The sequence below is a fragment of the Scyliorhinus torazame genome, chromosome 25 (assembly GCF_047496885.1).
Source record: "Scyliorhinus torazame isolate Kashiwa2021f chromosome 25, sScyTor2.1, whole genome shotgun sequence".
Taxonomy (NCBI): domain Eukaryota; kingdom Metazoa; phylum Chordata; class Chondrichthyes; order Carcharhiniformes; family Scyliorhinidae; genus Scyliorhinus; species Scyliorhinus torazame.
The window spans coordinates 34239571-34260715 of NC_092731.1; the positions used below are offsets into that span (position 1 = coordinate 34239571).

Genomic DNA, 21145 nt, shown 5'->3' on the forward strand with positions numbered 1-21145 from the left:
TCCCTCTATACCCATCCTATCCATGTATTTGTCAAGATGCCTTTTGAACCGTTAATGTATCTGCTTCCACAACCTCCCCTGGCAACGCGTTCCAGGCACTCACCACCCCCTGCACCGCCCTCTAAAAAACCTGCCTCGCACATCACCTCTAAACTTTGCTCCACGGACCTTAAACTATGCCCACTGGTGACTGACCCCTCCACCTTGGGGAAGAGTGCCCGCCCATCCACTCTATCCATGCCCCTCATAATCTTGTTGACCTCTATCAGGTCACCCCTCAATCTCCGTCATTCTAATGAAAACAGTCCGAGTCTATTCAGCCTCTCCGCATAGCTAACACCCACCAGACCAGGCAACCTCCTGGTAAACCTCTGCACCCTCTCCAAAGCCTCCACATCCTTCTGGTACTGTGGCGACCAGTATTGTGCGCAATATTCCAAGTGTGGCCTTACCAAGGTTCTAGACAACTGCAGCATGATTTGCCAGTTTTTATGCTCGATGCCCCGTCCAATGAAGGCAAACATTCCGTCTGCTTTCTTGACTACCTTGTCCACTTGTGTTGCCACCGTCAAAGATCTGTGGACCTGCGCGCCCAGGGGTGCGATTCTCCGACCCCCCACCGGGTCGGAGAATCGCCGGGGGCCGATTGAATCCCGCCCCCGCCGTGTCCCGAATTCTCCGCCACCGGAGATTTGGCGGGGGCGGGAATCGCGCCGCGCCGGTCGGCGGAAATCACGCCGGTCAGCGGGCCCACCCCCGGCAATTCTCCGGTCCGCGACGGGCTGAAGTCCTGCCGCTGTCAACCCACGCCAGCCGGCGTGGATTGAACCACCTTTCGAACGGCGGGACAAAGTGGCGCGGGCGGGCTCTGGGGTCGTGGGGAGGGGCACGGGGCGATCTGGCCCCGGGGGTGCCCCCACGGTGGCCTGGCCCGCGATTGCGGCCCACCGATCCGCGGGCGGGTCTGTGCCATGGGGGCACTTTTTTCCTTCCGCCTTCGCCATGGTCTTCACTATGGCGGAGGCGGAAGAGACCCCCTCCACTGCGCATGCACGGGGATGCCGTGAGCGGCCGCTGACGCTCCCGCGCATGCGTCGCCCAGCGAAGTCATTTCCGCGCCAGCTGGTGGGGCGGAAATCAGTCCGGCTCGGGCCTAGCCCCTCAAGGTGAGGGCTCGGCCCCTCAAGATGCGGAGAATTCCGCACCTTTGGGGCGGCGCGATGCCGGACTGATTCGCGCCATTTTTGGCGCCGGTCGGCGGACAGCGCGCTGATTGCGGAGAATCCCGCCCCAGATCTCTCTGACTTTCTATATTCCTAAGAACTTTGCCATTTCGGGTATTTTTCCCCTCTATGTTAGACCTAGCAAAATGCATTACCTCACATTTGTCTGGATTAAACTCTATTTGCCATTTCTCTGCCCAAGATCCAACCTATCTATGTCCTGCTGTATCCTCTGACAATCCTCAGCACTATCTGCCACTCCACCAACCTTGGTACCCTTTGCGAATGCTTCAGAGTTGTTTTTTGCACAGATGTGCTGGGCTGGACTCCTGAATCATTGAGGATGGGGATATTTGTGGAGCCTCCTCCTCCAGTGAGTTGTTTAATTGTCCACCACCATTCGCGGCTGGATGTGGCAGGACTGCAGAGCTTCGATCTAATGCGTTGGTTGTGGAGTCGCTTATCTTTGTCTATTACTTGCTGCTTATGCTGGTCATCCTCCTGCACTCTTCATTGAACCAGGGTTGATCCCCTGGCTTGGTGGTAATGGTCGAGTGGGGGGATGTGCTGGACCAGGAGGTTACAGACTGTGGTTGAGGACAATTCTGCTGCTGCAGGTTTCACACTGAGCTCGGGTTTTCTAACCTGGATACATACTGATATAACTGTGACTTGGAATATACAAGTAGGATGAGATTTCTCTGTACCTGTTAATGTACAGCTCAATGAGGGCCATTGACTTTTGTCTTGAGTAAATGTTTTCCTTTTCTATGTTTAAACTGGTGATTGGAGTAGAGATGAAAAAAGTATGAAATTGCAGGAAATGGTTGACGTCAGTAGACACTCGGTCGTCTGTTAAAAGAGGGTAAATAGAGGGCAGCAGGGTGGCGCAATGGGTTAGCCCTGTTGCCTCACGGCGCCCAGGTTCCAGGTTCGATCCCGGCTCTGGGTCACTGTCCGTGTGGAGTTTGCACATTCTCCCCGTGTTTGTGTGGGTTTCGCCCCCACAACCCAAAGATGTGCAGGGTAGGTGGATTGGCCACGCTAAATTGCCCCTTAATTGGAAAAAATGAATTGGGTACTGTAAAAATTTAAAAAGAGGGTAAATGGGAAATATCTATGGGTGGCCCAGACCATGACCATGGACAACTAATTTTGTCGCCACATTCTCTGCAGTCTCTGGGGAAAAAGGTTTCTCCTGAATTCCCCATTGGATGTATTACTCTCCCTACCTCTTCCAAGATTAAATTCAGTTCCTCAGATTCCGCTTTAAAGCAAAGTCCATTTGCCATACATGCTTCTGACTAAAGGTTGGAACACATTTCACACGTGCGGCCCACTCAGCCTGGCATAATGGTACTCCCACTTTATCCATTCCCATGGCTCATTCCCCCCTGCCAGTCAAACATCTATTGGTCACTGACTTGCCCATGCTCATTGGCCCCGCCTCCCCACCTTCCAATTGGAAATCGAGTCGACGAGATGATTCATAGAAACCCATACAGTGCAGAAGGAGGCCATTCAGCCCATCAAGTCTGCATCGACCCTCTGAAAGAGCACTCTACCTCGGCCCACTCCCCAGCCCAATCCCTGTAACCCCACCTCACCTGGACATCTTTGGACGCTGAGGGGAAATTTTAGCTGGGCCAATCCACCTCACCTGCACACCTTTGGATGCTAAGGAGCAATTTAGCGCGGCCAATCCACTTAACATGCGCATCTTTGGAGAGGGGGAGGAAACTGGAGCACCCGGAGGAAACCCACATAGACACGGGGAGAATGTGCAAACTCCACACGGGCAGTCACCCAAGCCCGGAACTAAACCCGGCTCCCTGGCGCTGTGAGACAGCAGTGCTAACCGCTATGCCACCGTGCCGTCAATATCTTAGTACGAAGTCTTACAACACCAGGTTAAAGTCCAACAGGTTTGTTTCGATGTCACTAGCTTTCGGAGCGCTGCTCCTTCCTCAGGTGAATGAAGAGGTATGTTCCAGAAACACATATATAGACAAATGCAAAGATGCCAAACAATGCTAGGAATGCGAGCATTAGCAGGTGATTAAATCTTTACAGATCCAGAGATGGGGTAACCCCAGGTTAAAGAGGTGTGAATTGTCTCCACACCTCTTTAACCTGGGGTTACCCCATCTCTGGATCTGTAAAGATTTAATCACCTGCTAATGCTCGCATTCCTAGCATTGTTTGGCATCTTTGAATTTGTCTATATCTGTGTTTCTGGAACAGACCTCTTCATTCACCTGAGGAAGGAGCAGCGCTCCGAAAGCTAGTGACATCGAAACAAAGCTGTTGGACTTTAACCTGGTGTTGTAAGACTTCGTACTGTGCTCACCCCAGTCCAACGCCGGCATCTCCACATCACGTCAATATCTTGACAATCAAACGGCCCTTCCTACCCCCCGCAATTCAATATGTATCTGAACTAACAAACTAAAGTCGTAGAAAACGTTTTGAAAGTGTGATTTCTGTACAGCCCCCTTGATTTTGCTCCGGGTTTGCACGCAGCTGGAGATTAGACCCGAGAGGATCGGCAAACCCTGCTTGGTGTCCACTCTCAGGAATGCTGGAATACAAGGAACGCAACATGAATATTGGTCTCTGATCACCTCGACATTCGATTTCAGTGATATTGGTCAGGCCTCCGCCTCCTCCCGTGGAGCGGAATAGTCTTTCTTCTCACCTGGAAACAGTAGCTGCGCACGTTAAAGATCATTTCGAAGTACGAGCCAGGGGAGATGGGCATCTGGGACTTCCTCTCTTCACATCCCCAAACCTCTCGCTCCAGCGTGTTGCAGACCACGGCCCCCTCGTCATAGCGTAGGTTGAAGTGAAAGGCGACATCAGCACGCGGCTTCACACAGCTGCCACACTGGAAGTCCACCCCAAACCTACAAGGCAACAAGGGCAGATTCAGTCGGATTGCATCCTTAACGTTCACACACTGCTCGGAATGTTGACTCACTGTACTGGGAATGGCCTGCACACTCGCCGTAACAGCAGATTGCAGTCACATTGTTATTCAGAAGGAGTCTCGGCAACTGCCTATTATCTAAAGCAGGGTGAGCCCCTGAGGGCATTCTTTTATTTGAAGGTGGGGAGGGGACCATTGCTCTTATTCAAAGGGTTCCGCTCGAAACATGCTTTATATGAAGGGGGGGGGGGATGCCTGAGCCCATGCTATTATTTGAAGGGGGGAATTCCAGGGGGCGTGTTATTATCAAAAAGGGAATTGCAGAGCAGGAAACTCTGTGGGGGAGGGGGAAGAGTGCACGGTGTCTGAGAATGTGCCATTATCTGTGGGGGAGGGGGGAGCGCACTGTTTCTGAGAATGTGCCATTATCTGTGGGGGAGGGGGAGAGTGCACTGTTTCTGAGAGTGAGCCATTATCTGTGGGGGAGGGGGAGAGTGCACAGTTTCTGAGAGTGTGCCATTATCTGTGGGGGAGGGGGAGAGTGCACTGTGTCTGAGAATGAGCCATTATCTGTGGGAGAGTGCACTGTTTCTGAGAGTGTGCCATTATCTGTGGGGGAGGGGGAGAGTGCACTGTTTCTGAGAGTGTGCCATTATCTGTGGGGGAGTGGGAGAGTGTACCATTATCTGTGGGGGAGGGGGAGAGTGCACTGTTTCTGAGAGTGTGCCATTATCTGTGGGGGAGGGGGAGAGTGCACAGTTTCTGAGAGTGTGCCATTATCTGTGGGGGAGGGGTAGAGTGCACAGTTTCTGAGAGTGTGCCATTATCTGTGGGGGAGGGGGAGAGTGCACAGTTTCTGAGAATGTGCCATTATCTGTGGGGGAGTGGGAGAGTGCAGAGTTTCTGAGAGTGTGCCATTATCTGTGGGGGAGGGGGAGAGTGCACAGTTTCTGAGAGTGTGCCATTATCTGTGGGGGAGGGGGAGAGTGCACTGTTTCTGAGAATGTGCCATTATCTGTGGGGGAGTGGGAGAGTGCACAGTTTCTGAGAGTGTGCCATTATCTGTGGGGGAGGGGGAGAGTGCACAGTTTCTGAGAGTGTGCCATTATCTGTGGGGGAGTGGGAGAGTGCACAGTTTCTGAGAGTGTGCCATTATCTGTGGGGGAGAGTGCACAGTTTCTGAGAGTGTGCCATTATCTGTGGGGGAGGGGGAGAGTGCACTGTTTCTGAGAATGTGCCATTATCTGTGGGGGAGTGGGAGAGTGCACAGTTTCTGAGAGTGTGCCATTATCTGTGGGGGAGGGGGAGAGTGCACAGTTTCTGAGAGTGTGCCATTATCTGTGGGGGAGGGGGAGAGTGCACAGTTTCTGACAGTGTGCCATTATCTGTGGGGGAGGGGGAGAGTGCAGGTTTCTGAGAATGTGCCATTATCTGTGGGGGAGGGGGAGAGTGCACTGTTTCTGAGAGTGTGCCATTATCTGTGGGGGAGGGGGAGAGTGCACAGTTTCTGAGAGTGTGCCATTATCTGTGTGGGGGGAATGCAGGTTTCTGAGAATGTGCCATTATCTGTGGGGGAGTGGGAGAGTGCACAGTTTCTGAGAGTGTGCCATTATCTGTGGGGGTGTGTGTGCAGGGTTCCTGAGAATGTGCCAGTATCTGTGTGGGGGGAATGCAGGTCTCTGAGAGTGTGCCATTATCTGTGTGGGGGAGTGCAGGTTTTTGAGAGTGTGCCATTATCTGTGGGACTGGTGGTGATTTGCCTTCTTGAACCGCTGCAGTCCTTGAGGTGTAGGTACACCCGCTATGCTGTTAGGGAGTGAGTTCCAGGATTTTGTCCCAGTGACAGTGAAGGAACGGCTAATATATTTCCAAGTCAGGGTGGTGAGTGACTCGGAGGGGAACCTCCAGGTGGTGGGGTTCCCAGGTATCTGCTGCTCTTGTCCTTCGAGATGATAGTGGTCGTGGGCTTGTATTATAGGATGTATAGGGTGTTGGTGAGGCCGCGTCTGGAGTATTGTGTTCAGTTTTGGTCTCCTTACCTGAGAAAGGACATATTGGCACTGGAGGGAGTGCAGAGGAGATTCACTAGGTTGATCCCAGAGTTGAGGGGATTAGATTATGACGAGAGGTTGAGTAGACTGGGACTGTACTCATTGGAGTTTAGAAGGATGCGGGGGGATCTTATTAAGACATCTAAAATTATGACGGTAATAGATAGGATAGATGCGGGCAGGTTGTTTCCACTGGTCGGGGAAAGCAGAACTAGGGGGCATAGCCTCAAAATAAGGGGAGGTAGATTTAGGACGGAGTGTAGGAGGAACCTCTTCACCCAAAGGTTTGTGAATTTCTGGAATTCCTTGCCCAGTGAAGCAGTTGAGGCTCCTTCTTTAAACGTTTTTAAGAAAAAGATAGATGCCTTTCTAAAGAATAAAAGGATTCGGGGATATGGTGTACGGGCCGGAGAGTGGAACTGAGTCCACAAAGATCAGCCATGATCTCATTAATTGGCGGAGCAGGCTCGAGGGGCCAGATGGCCTACTCCTGTTCCTAGTTCTTATGTTCTTATGAAAGATGCTGCCTAAGGAACCTTGGTGAGTTACTGCAGTGCATCTTGTCGATGGTACACACGGCTGCCACTGTTCGTCGGTAGTGGAGGGAGTGAATGTTTGTGGAAGGTGGAGCAATCAAGCGGGGCTGCTTTGTCCTGGATGGTGTCGAGCTTCTTGAGTGTTGTTGGAACTGCACTCATCCAGGCAAGTGGAGAGTATTCCATCACACTCCGAACTTGTGTTTTGTAGATGGTTGACAGGCTTTAGGGGGGTCAGGAGGTGAGTTACTCGCTGCAGTATTCCTAGCCTTTGACCTGCCCTGGTAGCCACAGTATTAATATGGCTGGGTCCATATGATACTGGAGAAGGGCGTAGTGCAGAGGCTGGGGTGGAAATTAGATGTGGGACTTTTGGGGACCAAGGGTTCTGTGACAAAATTGAAAAGGTAATTGAGGAATATTAGGTTTCAACTGTACGGGTGAGGTGTCGAAGGCAGTTGTCTGGGAGGCTCTAAAGGCGGTGGTGAGGGGTGAGGTGATTTTGTTTAAGGCCAGGGTGGACAAAGAGGAGAGGTTGGAGCAGCAGAGGGTAATTGATGAGATGTTGGAGGTAAATAGGAGTTATGCAGAAGATGGGGACCCAGCGAAGCTGGAAAAGAGGAAGGAACTACAGGCGAGCTTCGACCGACTGTCCACCAGGAAGGTAAACTGTTTACGAACATGGAGATAAGGTATGTTAGCAGATCAGCTCCGGAGGGAGGCAGCGGTAAGGGAAATTATTCAGGTGAGGGATAGGGCAGGGAAGTTGGTGGTGGCTCCGGATCTGATTAACAAGGTTTTTGAGGAGTTTTATGAGAGGTTGTACAGGTCAGAGCCACCTGGGGGAGACAGGGAGATGCAGGAATTTCTAGATGGGTTGGAGTACTGTAGAAGCCAGGTATTTCAAATACAACTAGTATAGGTAAAAGATAGCTGTTTAAGCATAAATGTTGAGCCCCAGTTTTAAAGACCCATTTATACAGCATAATTCACTTTTACTGAGGTCCGTTGTTCTGGCAAATGCATATTTTCAAAGACAGTGTGACATTAAAACAGCACAGTTGCAAAACAATTTGACACTGCTTGTGCTAATTGTCAAGGCCAAGGGCTGAATACACAGCAACATGAAGGCACCATTGTTCACAATGCAGATAACAGCTAGGTCAGAAAAGCTGATGTTGCACATTGAAGATGGACGGCTTGCCATCAAATCAAATGTGTTTGAGTCTAACCCAAACCAATTAGGATTATATTGGGGTGTGATTAGATGACTTAAGACAGATATGAAAGTGTATAACTGAAAAGTTTCCGCCCGCCATTTTAGTGTTGTCTTTGGGTGTATTGTCTTTGGGGGGGTGTGTGTTGTGCGAAGATGTCTTTGTGTTGTCTTTCTGTTAGTTTAGTCAGTTTTGTCCTTTATAGTCTCCATTTTAGTGTATTGTTTTTGGGGGTTATGTTAGTCTGTGTCAGTGATGTTAGTCCACTTTTGAGTTTGAGTTTAGCTGAAGATTAGCTTTCTCTTTCTCTTCATGTTTCATTGCCAGACTTTAACCTTTTAAAAGTTACTTTCGAGCTGTCTGCCTAAGCAAAGAAAGATAATGTCTGTAATTCTCTGAAAGCTTCGAATTGTCTACGAATTGCCTTTTAAATGACTTTCAAATTGTAATCAAGCGACTACAAATAAAACAATTCTTTTTGGCACCTGAGAAGTTCATACTGCAAATTTCTGCTGAGTTCCAGTATTCGCAAAGTGCTACTGATAACCGAATAGCAGAGATGATATAAATTCTTTCAACTATACACAGACGAATAATACAAGGAATCGAACAACTTGACATAGTCCACAAATAGTACAAATCTTACAACTTGTCGTATTGCGCCAGGACTTGATTCATCAACTAAGCTTCCCCCAAACTTGGCGTAGTTCGACAGGTTAAGATCCCATAAATTAACGATTCCTTCAAGTACCCGAGGTTAGGGGAGGGGAACAGGGCTACATTAGGAGCGATAGTGGAGCAGGAGATAAAGGTTGCAATTGGGAGGATGCAGTCGGGGAAGGTGGCAGGACCGGATGGGTTTCCAGTGGAATATTATAAAAAATTCAAGGATAAGCTGGCACCCCTGATGGTGGGGATGTTTGAAGAGGCGATAGGGAAGGGGGTATTGCCACAAACTTTGGGGCAGGCATCGATTTCCCTGTTGCTAAAAAAAGATAAGGATCCGACGGAATGTGGGTCGTATCGGCTCAGATCACTTCTGAATGTGGACGCAAAAGTATTGGCGAAGGGTCTGGCGGGTAGGCTGGAGGAGTGCCTCCCGAAGGTGATAGGTGAAGATCAGACGGGGTTCGTGAGAGGGAGGCAGCTCTTTTCAAATGTTAGAAGGTTATTGAACGTCGTTATGGCACCGGCGGAGGGGAAGGAAACAGAGGTAGTTGTGGCATTGGACGCCGAGAAGGCGTTTGACCGGGTAGAATGGGGGTACTTGATGGCAGATCTGGAGCGGTTTGGGATTGGACCAAGGTTTGTGAACTGGGTAAAGCTACTATATAAGGAGCCGAGGGCGAGTGTCGGCACAAACAACATTAGCTCAAGATACTTTTCTCTCCACCGTGGGACTAGGCAGGGATGTCCTATGTCCCCCCTGCTGTTTGCACTCGCGATTGAGCCATTGGCCATCGCATTAAGAAGTTCGAGGGTATGGAAAGGAATAGTGCGGGGGGGGGGGGGGGGGGGGGGGGCGGGATAGAGCATAGGGTGTCCTTATATGCCGATGACTTGCTGTTATACGTGTCGGAACCGAGTGTGTCGATAGGGGGAATATTGGAGCTGCTTCGAGTGTTTGGGTCTTTCTCAGGGTACAAACTAAATCTAGAGAAGAGTGAGTAATTTGTGGTGTCTCGGCCGGGGGTGGGGGCAGGGGTGGGGGGGGGGGGGCTGCCATTCCGTAGAGCAGGGACTCACTTTAGGTACTTGGGGGTGCAGGTTGCCCAGGAGTGAAGGGGCTCTGCGGGTGCAACATTTCTAGTTTGGTGGGGAGAATGAAAGCTGGCAAGGTGGGATGGTCTCCCTCAGTCACTGGCGGGTTAGGTACAGGCGGTTAAAATGATCGTGTTGCCGCGATTTCCCGCAATTTCCCGCTAAATTGCCCCTTAATTGGAAAGAATTAATTGGGTACTCTAAATTTATTAAAAAAGGAATGATTATCAGTTAGAATTAGATACTGAGCACTTCCCCCTCCTTCCAGGCAGCCTAAAAAAAAATTGGGCAATGATGTAGGGTATCTTAAACAAGGAGAGAGAGACATGAAGAGGGTGACAATTCCCTCGGGAACCAGCAGCTGAAGGTTTGGCTGTCGATGTCGATGAGACAAAATCGGGGATGGGCAGGAAGGAAGGGGTGGAGGGTCGCTGCGAGTCTGTGGGGCTGAAGCTTTTTTGATTTTGACTTCCCTGGTAGTGTTACCTCTTGGCGTGTCCTGGCACCTGTCCTTGAATTATCACCATCTTTCCATCTTGGAGTCCACCAAATATAACCCCAGTGAAGGGGATAATCTGAAACAGAAACAGCGGAATGTTCAATGATCCATTTTGCCCCACGTTTCTGGGGCTGCAGAATTTAATATAATAATCACTTATTGTCACAACTAGGCTTCAATGAAGTAACTGTGAAAAGCCCCTAGTCGCCACATTCCGGCACCTGTTCGGGGAGGTCGGTACGGGAATTCAACCCGCGCTGCTGGCATTGTCCTGCATTACAAGCCAGCTGTTTAGCCCACTGTGCTAAACCAGCCTCTGGAATTTCTGCACAGGAACAGAAATCACTCCCATTCCTAAGGCTCCCCTTTTCCCATGTTCCCCTAATGCCTCTTGCCCACTGCCAATGAAGCCTTTGTTTAAAGTATGTTCATGATTTTTATTTGACGGAAGTTCATGCGCCCTCGCATGTTTCCGCAGCAGAACAGTTCCAGGTGTTGCTAGCCAGGTTGGGAGCGAGATCCCCAAGGAGGACTTTCTGGGGAAAACAAGGAGACATTCATGAGGTGTCTGGTTCGTGGTAGTACATAGCAGTGACCGAATGGAGTGCAGGGCCACTGGGAGGACTTCTTGCCAGCGGGAGACTGGGAGATTCCTGGACCGAAGGGCCAGCAGGACGGTCATCCAGACCGTTCCGTTCTCCCTTTCTACCTGCCCGTTTCCCCGGGGGTTGTAGCTGGTCGTCCTGCTCGAGGCGATGCCTTTGCTAAGCAGGAACTGGCGGCCGCCGGAGCACCACGCGCGCCCGAGCCACTGCCACCCCCCCCTACCTGACCGGAGGGTCAGTACTGCCGCCAGAACTCCGACCCGGAGCCGAGCAGGCATCGACGCCCCCTTCAGGCACCCCTTCCTTCTGCCCATCCTTCGACCTTACAGCGCCGACTAGGGGTGACGAAACTGACTGGGAGGAAGACACCACGTTCCCGGAGTCACTACTGCCGGGGCCCTCACCAGGATCGCCGCCGAAACTTAGACGCTCCAGTAGGACGACCAGGCCGCCCGATCGTCTGATTGCAGCACCATGAAGAATTAACTACGCAAGAACTTTCTCCGCAACCCTCGATAGCATGGTACCTGCAATACCTGGTCCTACCAGAAAAGGCGACAGCAATACTGGCCATCACCCCGCTGGCTCTTTTTTTAAAACAGGGGGTGAATGTGGTAATACCAGGTATTGCGGTACCAGAGAAAGGAATAACCATTGGCTAGACCGCGGGGTCTACTATTGGGCAATGTACATAGCCCCGCCCTGAGAGGCGGGGTATAAGAACCTGTGCCGTCCCCAGCAGCCTTCACTTCTGTAACTTCGCTACTGTATACAGTTCTATCTGATTAAAGCTGAATCGATATGACTCCACGTGGACTCAAGCGTATTGATTGTGCATCACATGTGAACCCATGAAACTGCTGGTCATGAGGATGTACCAGGAGCGGTGGACACTCCCTGTTAATGATATGTTCATGATCTGTTCCTGGTATGTTCCTGGTATGTTAATTATATTGCAAAAACGCACAAGTGCATTGTTTTTTTTAAATATACATATAGAGTACCCAATTATTTTTTCGCCAATTAAGGGGCAATTTAGCATGCCCAATCCACCTAATCTGCACATCTTGTGGGGGTGAAACCCACACAGACATGGGGGGGAATGTGCAAACTCCACACGGACAGTTTCGAACCCGGATCCTCAGTGCTAACTACTGTGCCATATGCATGATATTGTTTAATTAGTTAATTAATTAAAGTACATGTTAAGAAAGACCACTGGGGCACAGGGGTAGTAGGGAGGAAGCAGACCTGGACGGCACGGTAGCACAGTGGTTAGCACTGCTGCCTCACAAAACCAGGGACCAGGGTGCAATTCCGACCTCGGGTGACATTGTGGAGTTTGCACGTTCACCCTGTGTCTGCGTGCGTTTCCTCTGGGTGCTCCGGTTTCCTCCCACAGTCCAAAGGTGTGCAGGTTAGGTGAATTGCTCATGCTAAATTGACCTTTAGTGTCCAAGGATGTGTGGGTTAGGTGGTGTTATGGAGATGGAATGGGGCGGGGGGGGGGGGGGGGGGGGGGGGGGAGAGCTGATAGAAGTCTACAAAATTATGAGGGGAATGGACAGAGTGGATAGTCAGAAGCTTTTTCCCAGGGTGGAAGAGTCACTTACAAGGGGACATAAGTTTAGGGTGCAAGTGGAGATGTGCGAGGGAAGTTTTTTTACACAGAGGGTAGTGGGTGCCTGGAACCCGCTGCCGGAGAAGGTGGTGGGAGCCGGGACGATAGTGACGTTTAAGGTACGTCTTGACAAATACATGAATAGGATGGGAATAGAGGATATGGACCCCAGAAGTGTCAACGGGTTTAGGTTAGGCGGGCTGCATGTTCGGCGCAGGCTTGGAGGGCCGAAGGGCCTGTCCTGTGCTGTACTTTTCTTTGTTCTTTGTTCTTCACTGCACGGAATCCGTGGTTCTATAATACTGCACTCTGTGAATAAACCTATTATCAGGACTAGCATTAGTGTCCAGTTTCACACCACACCAACTGGCTTGAATAAACACTCCCAACCCTTCTTTGGCAAAAATAAATGATGCACTTTAAACATTACAATGATAAGGACTTCCGGTGGTGGCTCTGAGGGAGTAAGTCACGCATTTGGTGTCCCTCGCTGCGGTCAGACTTTTAGACCTTTTCCCCCGACTTTTTCGAACTTTTGAGCGCTGGAGGGGAAAACAACAGCACTGTAGACCTGGATCCATACAGAGTTGTATGGACTTAAGGAGTAGAAGGGAGCAAGAACAGGCGAAGAAGGGGCTGAGCAAAGGTGGTGTGGAAGTTCAAGTGGGAGGAAAGATGGCCGACGAACGGACCACGGAACGGACGGTCCAGACAGCACTGGACAACATGCTGAAGGTCATGAAGGAGAGCTTTGCAGCGCTGAAGCGGGATAATTTGGAACCGCTTCAGAAAGCGGTGGAGCGACTGGGCCAAAGGCTGGACGCCCAGGATAAGAAGGTCCAGGCATTGGAGAAGACAGTGGAGGAGCAGGCGGATTTCCAAACGGTGGCGGACGCGGAAATTAGAAAGTTGAAGGAGCAACAATCAAGGCTGGAGGACCTGGAAAACAGGTCTCGCCGGCAGAATCTGCGAATCATTGGGATCCCGGAGGGGGCCGAGGGAGCGGATGCCACGGCGTATGTGGCAGACATGCTGCAGAAGCTGGTGGGGGAGGATTTCTTCCCGTGTCCGTTGGAGCTGGACAGGGCACACAGAGTGCAGGCGAGGCAGCCGCGAGGGGGGGGGCCCCCGGGCGATGGAGCTGGACAGGGCACACAGAGTGCAGGCGAGGCAGCCGCGAGGGGGGGGCCCCCGGGCGATGGAGCTGGACAGGGCACACAGAGTGCAGGCGAGGCAGCCGCGAGGGCAGGGGGGGCCCTGGGCGATGGTGGTCAGGTTCCATAGGTTCGTGGACAAGGAGCGGGTCCTACAGTGGGCCAAGAACACGAAGAGCTGCTTATGGAACAACAGTGTCCTGTGCACCAATCAGGATCTGAGCCAGGAGGTGGCCGGAAGGAGGGCAGCCTACAGACAAATTAAAGAGATCCTGTTTAAAACGGTCAAGTTCGGGCTACTTTTTCCGGCGTGGCTTTGGGTCACAGACCGGGAACAGCAGCATTATTTGGCGACCCGGAGGAAGCGATGGACTTCGCTAAGGGGCATGGACTGGTGCCGAACTGAGGACCCATGGACTCAAGTTAGAGTGTTTCAAGGGATGTTTGTATTTGTTTGTGGATTGCCCTTCATGTTAGCGATGTCGTTCGGCATGTTCTTTTACTTCAAATTTGGGGTGTTCTTGTGTTTGTTTTGGCCTGTTTGAAAATTTTAAAGTTAAAGCCAAAGTCATAGTTAAAGGTGAAGTTATTGGGTGCTGGGGGGCTGTACGGGTTCTTTTTGCTATTTTTCTGGTAATGTTGGGAGGGGGGTCGGTGGTAGCGCCCACCTCATTACACAGCTTGAATTGCACTATTGTGGGGGCGAGCTTTGTTCTTTGTTTGTTTTCTCTCTGTTTCGGTCCCAGAGCGATTGCTCGAATAGGGCTGTTCTGGGCAGTGGTGTTGATGGGCGGGGGAGGGGGGGGGGGGGGGACGACGACAATAGGTGGGAGGCATGGTGATTCCAGAGTTGAGAGTCACCAGGCTAGCTACTTTGAGCCTGTCAACGGGAGTGAGGTGGGGGGGGCGTGTATACAGCCAGTATATGGCAGGGGTTAGGTTACATGGGGTTGTTGCGGGGGGGGGGGGGGGGCGGGGGGGTGATCTGCTGACAAGGGAGGGAACTGAACCAGGTAACAGGGAAGAGGTCGGGGGGGGTGGGAGCTGCCAAGTGGCGGACCAGGGGAGGCGCGGCACATGGGCAGGTGATGGGGCCAACAAGGGGGGTGGCTGATCGGTGCAAGGGGGGGGGGGCAGGGTGCCTGAATGTTCGAGGGTTAAACGGGCCGGTCAAGTGTGTTCACGCACTTACGGGCTCTGAAGGCGGATGTAATGTTGCTGCAGGAGACACATTTGAGAGTGGCGGACCAGATTAGATTACGGAAGGGCTGGGTTAGCCAGGTCTTCCATTCGGGGCTTGACGCTAAGACCAGAGGGGCCGCGATCATGGTTAACAAACGGGTTCAATTTGAGGCGGACAGCACAGTTGCGGATGGGGGTGGGAGATTTCTCATGGTCCGGGGTAAGCTTCAGGGGGTGAGGGTGGTCCTAGTGAATGTTTACGCTCCAAACTGGGAAGATGTAGATTTCATCAAAAGGCTGCTGGGGAAAATCCCCGACCTGGATTCGCACAAGCTGATTATGGGTGGGGACTTTAATACAGTCCTTGATCCCGACCTGGATCAGTCGTGCTCCAGAACGGGCAGGGTAGACCCCTGGAGAATCAGTCGGCCGACGGGGAATGAGTTCTCGTTCTATTCACATGTTCACAAAGTTTATCCTCGTATTGACTTCTTTATTATGAGTTGGGACTTTTTGGAGGGGGTGAGGGATACAGAATACTCGGCGATCACTATTTCGGACCATGTTCCACATTGGGTCGACCTGCAGGTCTGCAAAGAAAGTTACCAGCGCCCACAATGGAGGTTAGAGGTGGGATTGTTGGCAGATGAGGGTGTGTGTGAGTGAGTGGGGAAATGCATGCAGAACTACCTGCAGGTCAACGATACAGAGGAAGTCTCAGCAGCGGTGCTCTGGGAGGCACTGAAGGCGGTGGTGAGAGGGGAACTGATCTCAATCCGAGCCTATAGGGACAGAACGGACAGGGCGGAGATGGACAGACTGGTTTAGGAGATGATACGGACGGACAGGGAATATGCGGAGTCCCCGAGGGCAGAGCTACTTAGGGAACGACGGAGACTGCAGGCGGAGCTGAGGGCGATAGCCACTGGGAAGGCCGTAGAGCAGCTCAGAAAGGCAAGGGGTGCGGTGTATGAGTATGGGGAGAAAGCCAGCAGAATGCTTGCACAGCAACTTAGGAAGAGGGAGGCGCCCAGGGAATTAGGGACGGTAGTGGACGGGGCAGGGAACCGGGTTGGAGACCCGGCAGGATTGAACAGGGTATTCAGGGACTTTTACAGCAAGCTGTATACCTCGGAACCCACCACGGGGCCGGAGGGGATGAGGCGCTTTGCGAGAGAGGAACTGTTATTTGCACTATGTTTCTGTAATTGATATTTGCACACTAATGTATATTATTACTGTTTACAATGCCATAAATACCTCAATAAAATTGTTTGTTAAAACAAATTACAATGATAAAGCATATGACCATGGCGGCCCGCATTCAGGTGTAATTTTTCTTAATTTCAGCAATTAAAAGATCCCCCCTCCCCCCCCGACCACTACCCCCATACCCACCTCTATCAATAGGACCAAAAAGATTTGGATAATATAGCACGAGAAATAAGTGTCTGAGTGTCTTGCTGGGTCCACTTCAGAGGAGCAGTTAAGAGACAACCACATTGCTGTGGGTCTGGAGTCACATGTAGGCCAGACTGGGTAAGGACGGCAGATTTCCTTCTCTCAAGAGGCATTTGTGAACCAAATGGGTGTTTTACTACAATTGGTGAGAGTTTTCAATTCCAGATTTTGTTTTACTGATTGAATTTAAATTCCTTTCGCTAACTAACATGGTGAGATTTCAACCTGTGTCTCCACCAAAGCATTCGACCTTTCGTTTATTAGTTCCAGTGACATTTCCGCTTTGCTAACTCCCCTAGTTCATCTGAAACAACTCCCGTCCGTAAAGCTACCCGTATCTCCTGGTTGTCACGGCGAGTACAACTGGGCACATTTGCCCTTTGAGATGGTAGTGATCGTAGGTTTGGAAGGTGCTGCCTTGGTGAATCTGAAGTTTAATTAATACTGGAGGTGTTCACAGGTATTGGAGAATGTGAATACTATTGATATCTAAAAAAAAATTCAGTTTAAGGTATTAACATTGATTTAACACAGTGCCTCCATAGTCTTGGGAACTTGAATGTGGATTTCCTTTGTCTCAGTCAGTTTGGGCTATTTTTCAGGAAATTATCATAGAATTCCGACAGTGTGGAAGGAGACCATTCGGCCCATCAGGCCGAAGAGCACCCTACTTTGGCCACATCCCCACCCTATCCCCGGAACCTCACCTAACCTGCACACCTTTGGACACTAAGGGCAATTATCAAGGCCGATCCACCTAACCTGCACATCTTTGAACTGTGGGAGGAAACCGGAGCACCCGGAGGAAACCCACACAGACACCGGGAGAAGGTACAGACTCTGCACAGTCTCCCAAGGTTGGAATCAAAGCAGTGTCCCTGGCGCTGTGAGGCAGCAGTGCTAACCATATATATATCCTAATGAAAAAGACAGGGAAAATAACTTTTAAAACTTTTTTTTACATAGAACATAGAACATTACAGCGCAGTACAGGCCCTTCGGCCCTCGATGTTGCGCCGACATGTATTAAGTTAAATTGGTGGCAGCAGGCTTAATAAACCCTGCACATCTCTGTAAAATACTCAAAGACTTTGAAAGAATAACAAGAAAAATTCTGCCTAATTAGTGTCTGTGAAATTGCGGATCTAAATCAAGTAGTTTTTCAATTTGGGCAAATTCTTCTGTCAATTTACTCTACATCTGCTCGAGTCTCCAGCTCCTCAAACTGAAGCTGGCTCCGACCCAATATTACAATGGCTTTATTTTTCCATTATCACAGGGCAGCATGGCAATGTCTGTGCCAATGGTGCAGGGTGGATTTCCTCGTTGTGAAAGTAGCTTCTCAGAGTTACAGGTCGGTTAAAGGAGGAGTTAGAAAATTCTAGGTTAAACGTGCTTGAACATATCATTATGATTGATAGGCTGCTGCAAAGTTCAGTCTCTGTAAGGTCCAGTTTTCAACGCATCGGAGCCAAAATGGGGAATGGAGTTAGGATCGGGATCACCAATGATCTCAGCAAATGGTGGCGGATATTAGTGAGGCCGAATCATCTCCTGTTTCTGTGTTCCCGAATGCTCCTCAGAGCCTCTAACCCCCACCGCCCCCCACTCCCTCACTAACACTGTTAATTAGGTACAAAGTCTTACAACACCAGGTTAAAGTCCAACAGTTTTGTTTCGATGTCACTAGCTTTCGGAGCGCTGCCCCTTCCTCAGGTGAATGGCGCACCGAAAGCTAGTGACATCGAAACAAACCTGTTGGACTTTAACCTGGTGTTGTAAGACTTTGTACTGTGCTCACCCCAGTCCAACGCCAGCATCTCCACATCTTGACTGTTAATTAACCAAATCAACAGGAAATGCTGCCGCCCACCACATAATCTACAATCGCCACAACCCTTCATCATTTACCCCAGTCTCGCTCCATCTCCCCCCGTCAACCTTACTTCTCCATTCTCCCTCCCACTCTCCCTCACCCCTCCAAATCTCCCTCACTCCTCCCACCCTCCCTTACCATCCAGCCTCCCCCACACCAGGGACACACTGGGTTAGAGAGAGGGGGACACACTGGGTTAGAGAGAGGGGACATATTGGGTTAGAGAGATGGAACACACTGGGTTAGAGGGAGGGGGACACACTGGGTTAGAGAGAGGGGACACACTGGGTTAGAGAGAGGGGCACATTGGGTTAGAGAGAGGGGAACACGCTGGGTTAGAGAGAGGGGAACACACTGGGTTAGAGAGAGGGGAACACGCTGGGTTAGAGAGAGGGGAACACACTGGGTAAGAGAGAGGGGAACACACTGGGTAAGAGAGAGGGGAACACACTGGGTAAGAGAGAGGGGAACACTGGGTTGGAGAGAGAGGGGAACACTGGGTTGGAGAGAGAGGGGAACACTGGGTTGGAGAGAGAGGGGAACACTGGGTTAGAGAGAGGGGGGGACACTGGGTTAGAGAGAGGGGGGGACACTGGGTTAGAGAGAGGGGGGGACACTGGGTTAGAGAGAGGGGGGGACACTGGGTTAGAGAGAGGGGACACACTGGGTTAGAGAGAGGGGACACACTGGGTTAGAGAGAGGGGACACACTGGGTTAGAGAGAGGGGACACACTGGTTTAGAGAGAGGGGACACATTGGGTTAGAGAGAGGGGAACACTGGGTTAGAGAGAGAGGGGGACACTGGGTTAGAGAGAGGGGACACATTGGGTTAGAGAGAGGGGAACACTGGGTTAGAGAGAGGGGAACACTGGGTTAGAGAGAGAGGGGAACACTTAGTTAGAGAGAGGGGAACACACTGGGTTAGAGAGAGGGGGACACGCTGGGTTAGAGAGAGGGGGACACGCTGGGTTAGAGAGAGGGGAACACGCTGGGTTAGAGCGAGGGGAACACACTGGGTAAGAGAGAGGGGAACACTGGGTTGGAGAGAGAGGGGAACACTGGGTTGGAGAGAGAGGGGAACACTGGGTTAGAGAGAGAGGGGAACACTGGGTTAGAGAGAGAGGGGAACACTGGTTAGAGAGAGGGGGACACTGGGTTAGAGAGAGGAGACACATTGGGTTAGAGAGATTGGAACACTGGGTTAGAGAGAGAGGGGAACACTGGGTTAGAGAGAGGGGAACACACTGGGTTAGAGAGAGGGGGACACACTGGGTTAGAGAGAGGGGACACATTGGGTTAGAGAGAGGGGAACACTGGGTTAGAGAGAGAGGGGAACACTGGGTTAGAGAGAGAGGGGAACACTGGGTTAGAGAGAGAGGGGAACACTGGGTTAGAGAGAGAGGGGAACACTGGGTTAGAGAGAGAGGGGAACACTGGGTTAGAGAGAGAGGGGAACACTGGGTTAGAGAGAGGGGAACACACTGGGTTAGAGAGAGGGGAACACTGGGTTAGAGAGAGGGGGACACACTGGGTTAGAGAGAGGGGGACACTGGGTTAGAGAGAGGGGGAACACTGGGTTAGAGAGAGGGGGACACACTGGGTTAGAGAGAGGGGGACACACTGGGTTAGAGAGAGGGGGGACACTGGGTTAGAGAGAGGGGGACACACTGGGTTAGAGAGAGGGGGGCACACTGGGTTAGAGAGAGGGGAACACACTGAGTTAGAGAGGGTGGGACACACTGGGGTTGAAAGAGGGGAACACACTGGGGTTGAAAGAGGGGAACACACTGAGTTAGAGAGGGGTAACACTGGGGGTTGAAAAGGGGGCACCAACCGGGTTATAAATGGGCTGTTGCTCCACCATCTTTAACTCAGGCTGTTCTATCCGAGCTCTCAAACCTCCAACACGTCCAGAGATGTCAGTTTCACTGTGAAATGGATCAGTTCTGCTATCTCGCCCCAGGGACTACCCAGAGCGTCCGTAGCTGACTCCACCTACACACAGAAACGAAACTCTGCTTTAGTTTCATTTCTGCTCAGATACGTAGTCAATCCTGTTTATTGCCATCAGCAAGAACAGGAAAACAACTTTGTTTTAATCTAATTGGTTTCCTGTTCAAAAACCTCCGCCCAAGGAAATGTTATTTCACCAACGTACTTTAATGGAAACGGGATAATTCGGATAGACCTCAAAACAATTGAATTAAACTAAGAAATGGGGAAAGAAGGCCACTCGGCCCCTCAAGCCTTTTCCATCATTCAAACTGATCAAGGTTGATTATCTAACTCTGCAACATTTTCTTCAACTACCGCCCCCACCCCCCCCCCCCCCGATCCCATGATCTCATTGGCATGTAGGAATCGTTCAGTTTCTGTTCAATAGAGTAAAGGGCCTGGATCCGGGCGGCACGTTGGCACAGTGGTTAGCACTACTGCCTCACAGTGCCAGGAACCCGGGTTCAATTCCGGCCTCAGGTGACTGTGTGGGGTTTCTACATTCTCCCCGTGCCTGCGTGGGTTTCCTCTGGGTGCTCCGCTTTCCTCCCACAGTCCAAAGATGTGCGGGTTAGGTGGATTGGCCGTGCTAAATTGCCCATACATTAGGCGGGGTTACGGGGCCAGGAGTCAGGGATTGGGCCGAGGTAGAGTGCTTTATCGGAGCAAGGACCGGTGCAGGCTCGATGGGCTGAACGGCCCCCTTCTGCACTGTCGGGATTCTCCGTTGTGCCAAGGGATTTCCCGACGGCGTGGGGCTGCCCACAGTGGGAAACCCCATTACTCTTTGGTGGGATTGAGAAACCTCCGCCCAAGGTAAAGTCGTCACAGTCCCAGATGACCAGAGGCTTGGAGGGGGAGAGCTGACTGGTGGCTGACTCGGGCGCGGGGCAAGGTTGGATAGCCTCAGCCATTAAGGGATTTGAACCCGCACTGCTGGCCTCGCTCTGCATCACAAACCAGCTGTCCAACCAACTGAGCTAAACTGGCCATGGATCCAGTGCCTCCTTCTGCACTGTAGGAACTCTGTGGTTC

The 21145-nt window shown here is 51.3% G+C and overlaps 1 protein-coding gene across 2 annotated transcripts in view; it reads right to left on the reverse strand.

Annotated features, from left to right (window-relative positions):
* LOC140402474 (galectin-9C-like) overlaps positions 1-20123 on the reverse strand; it is a 60794-nt gene extending 40671 nt beyond the window's left edge. For both annotated transcript variants that reach the window (XM_072490289.1, XM_072490288.1), the window contains exons 1-3: positions 19950-20123; positions 10204-10292; positions 3922-4129 (exon numbers count right to left, since the gene is read on the reverse strand). In XM_072490289.1, coding sequence (XP_072346390.1) covers positions 3922-4129; positions 10204-10292; positions 19950-19979 — 327 coding nt within the window. In that variant the 5' untranslated portion in view covers positions 19980-20123. The remainder of the gene's footprint in view (positions 1-3921; positions 4130-10203; positions 10293-19949) is intronic.
* Positions 20124-21145: the final 1022 nt, after the last annotated feature.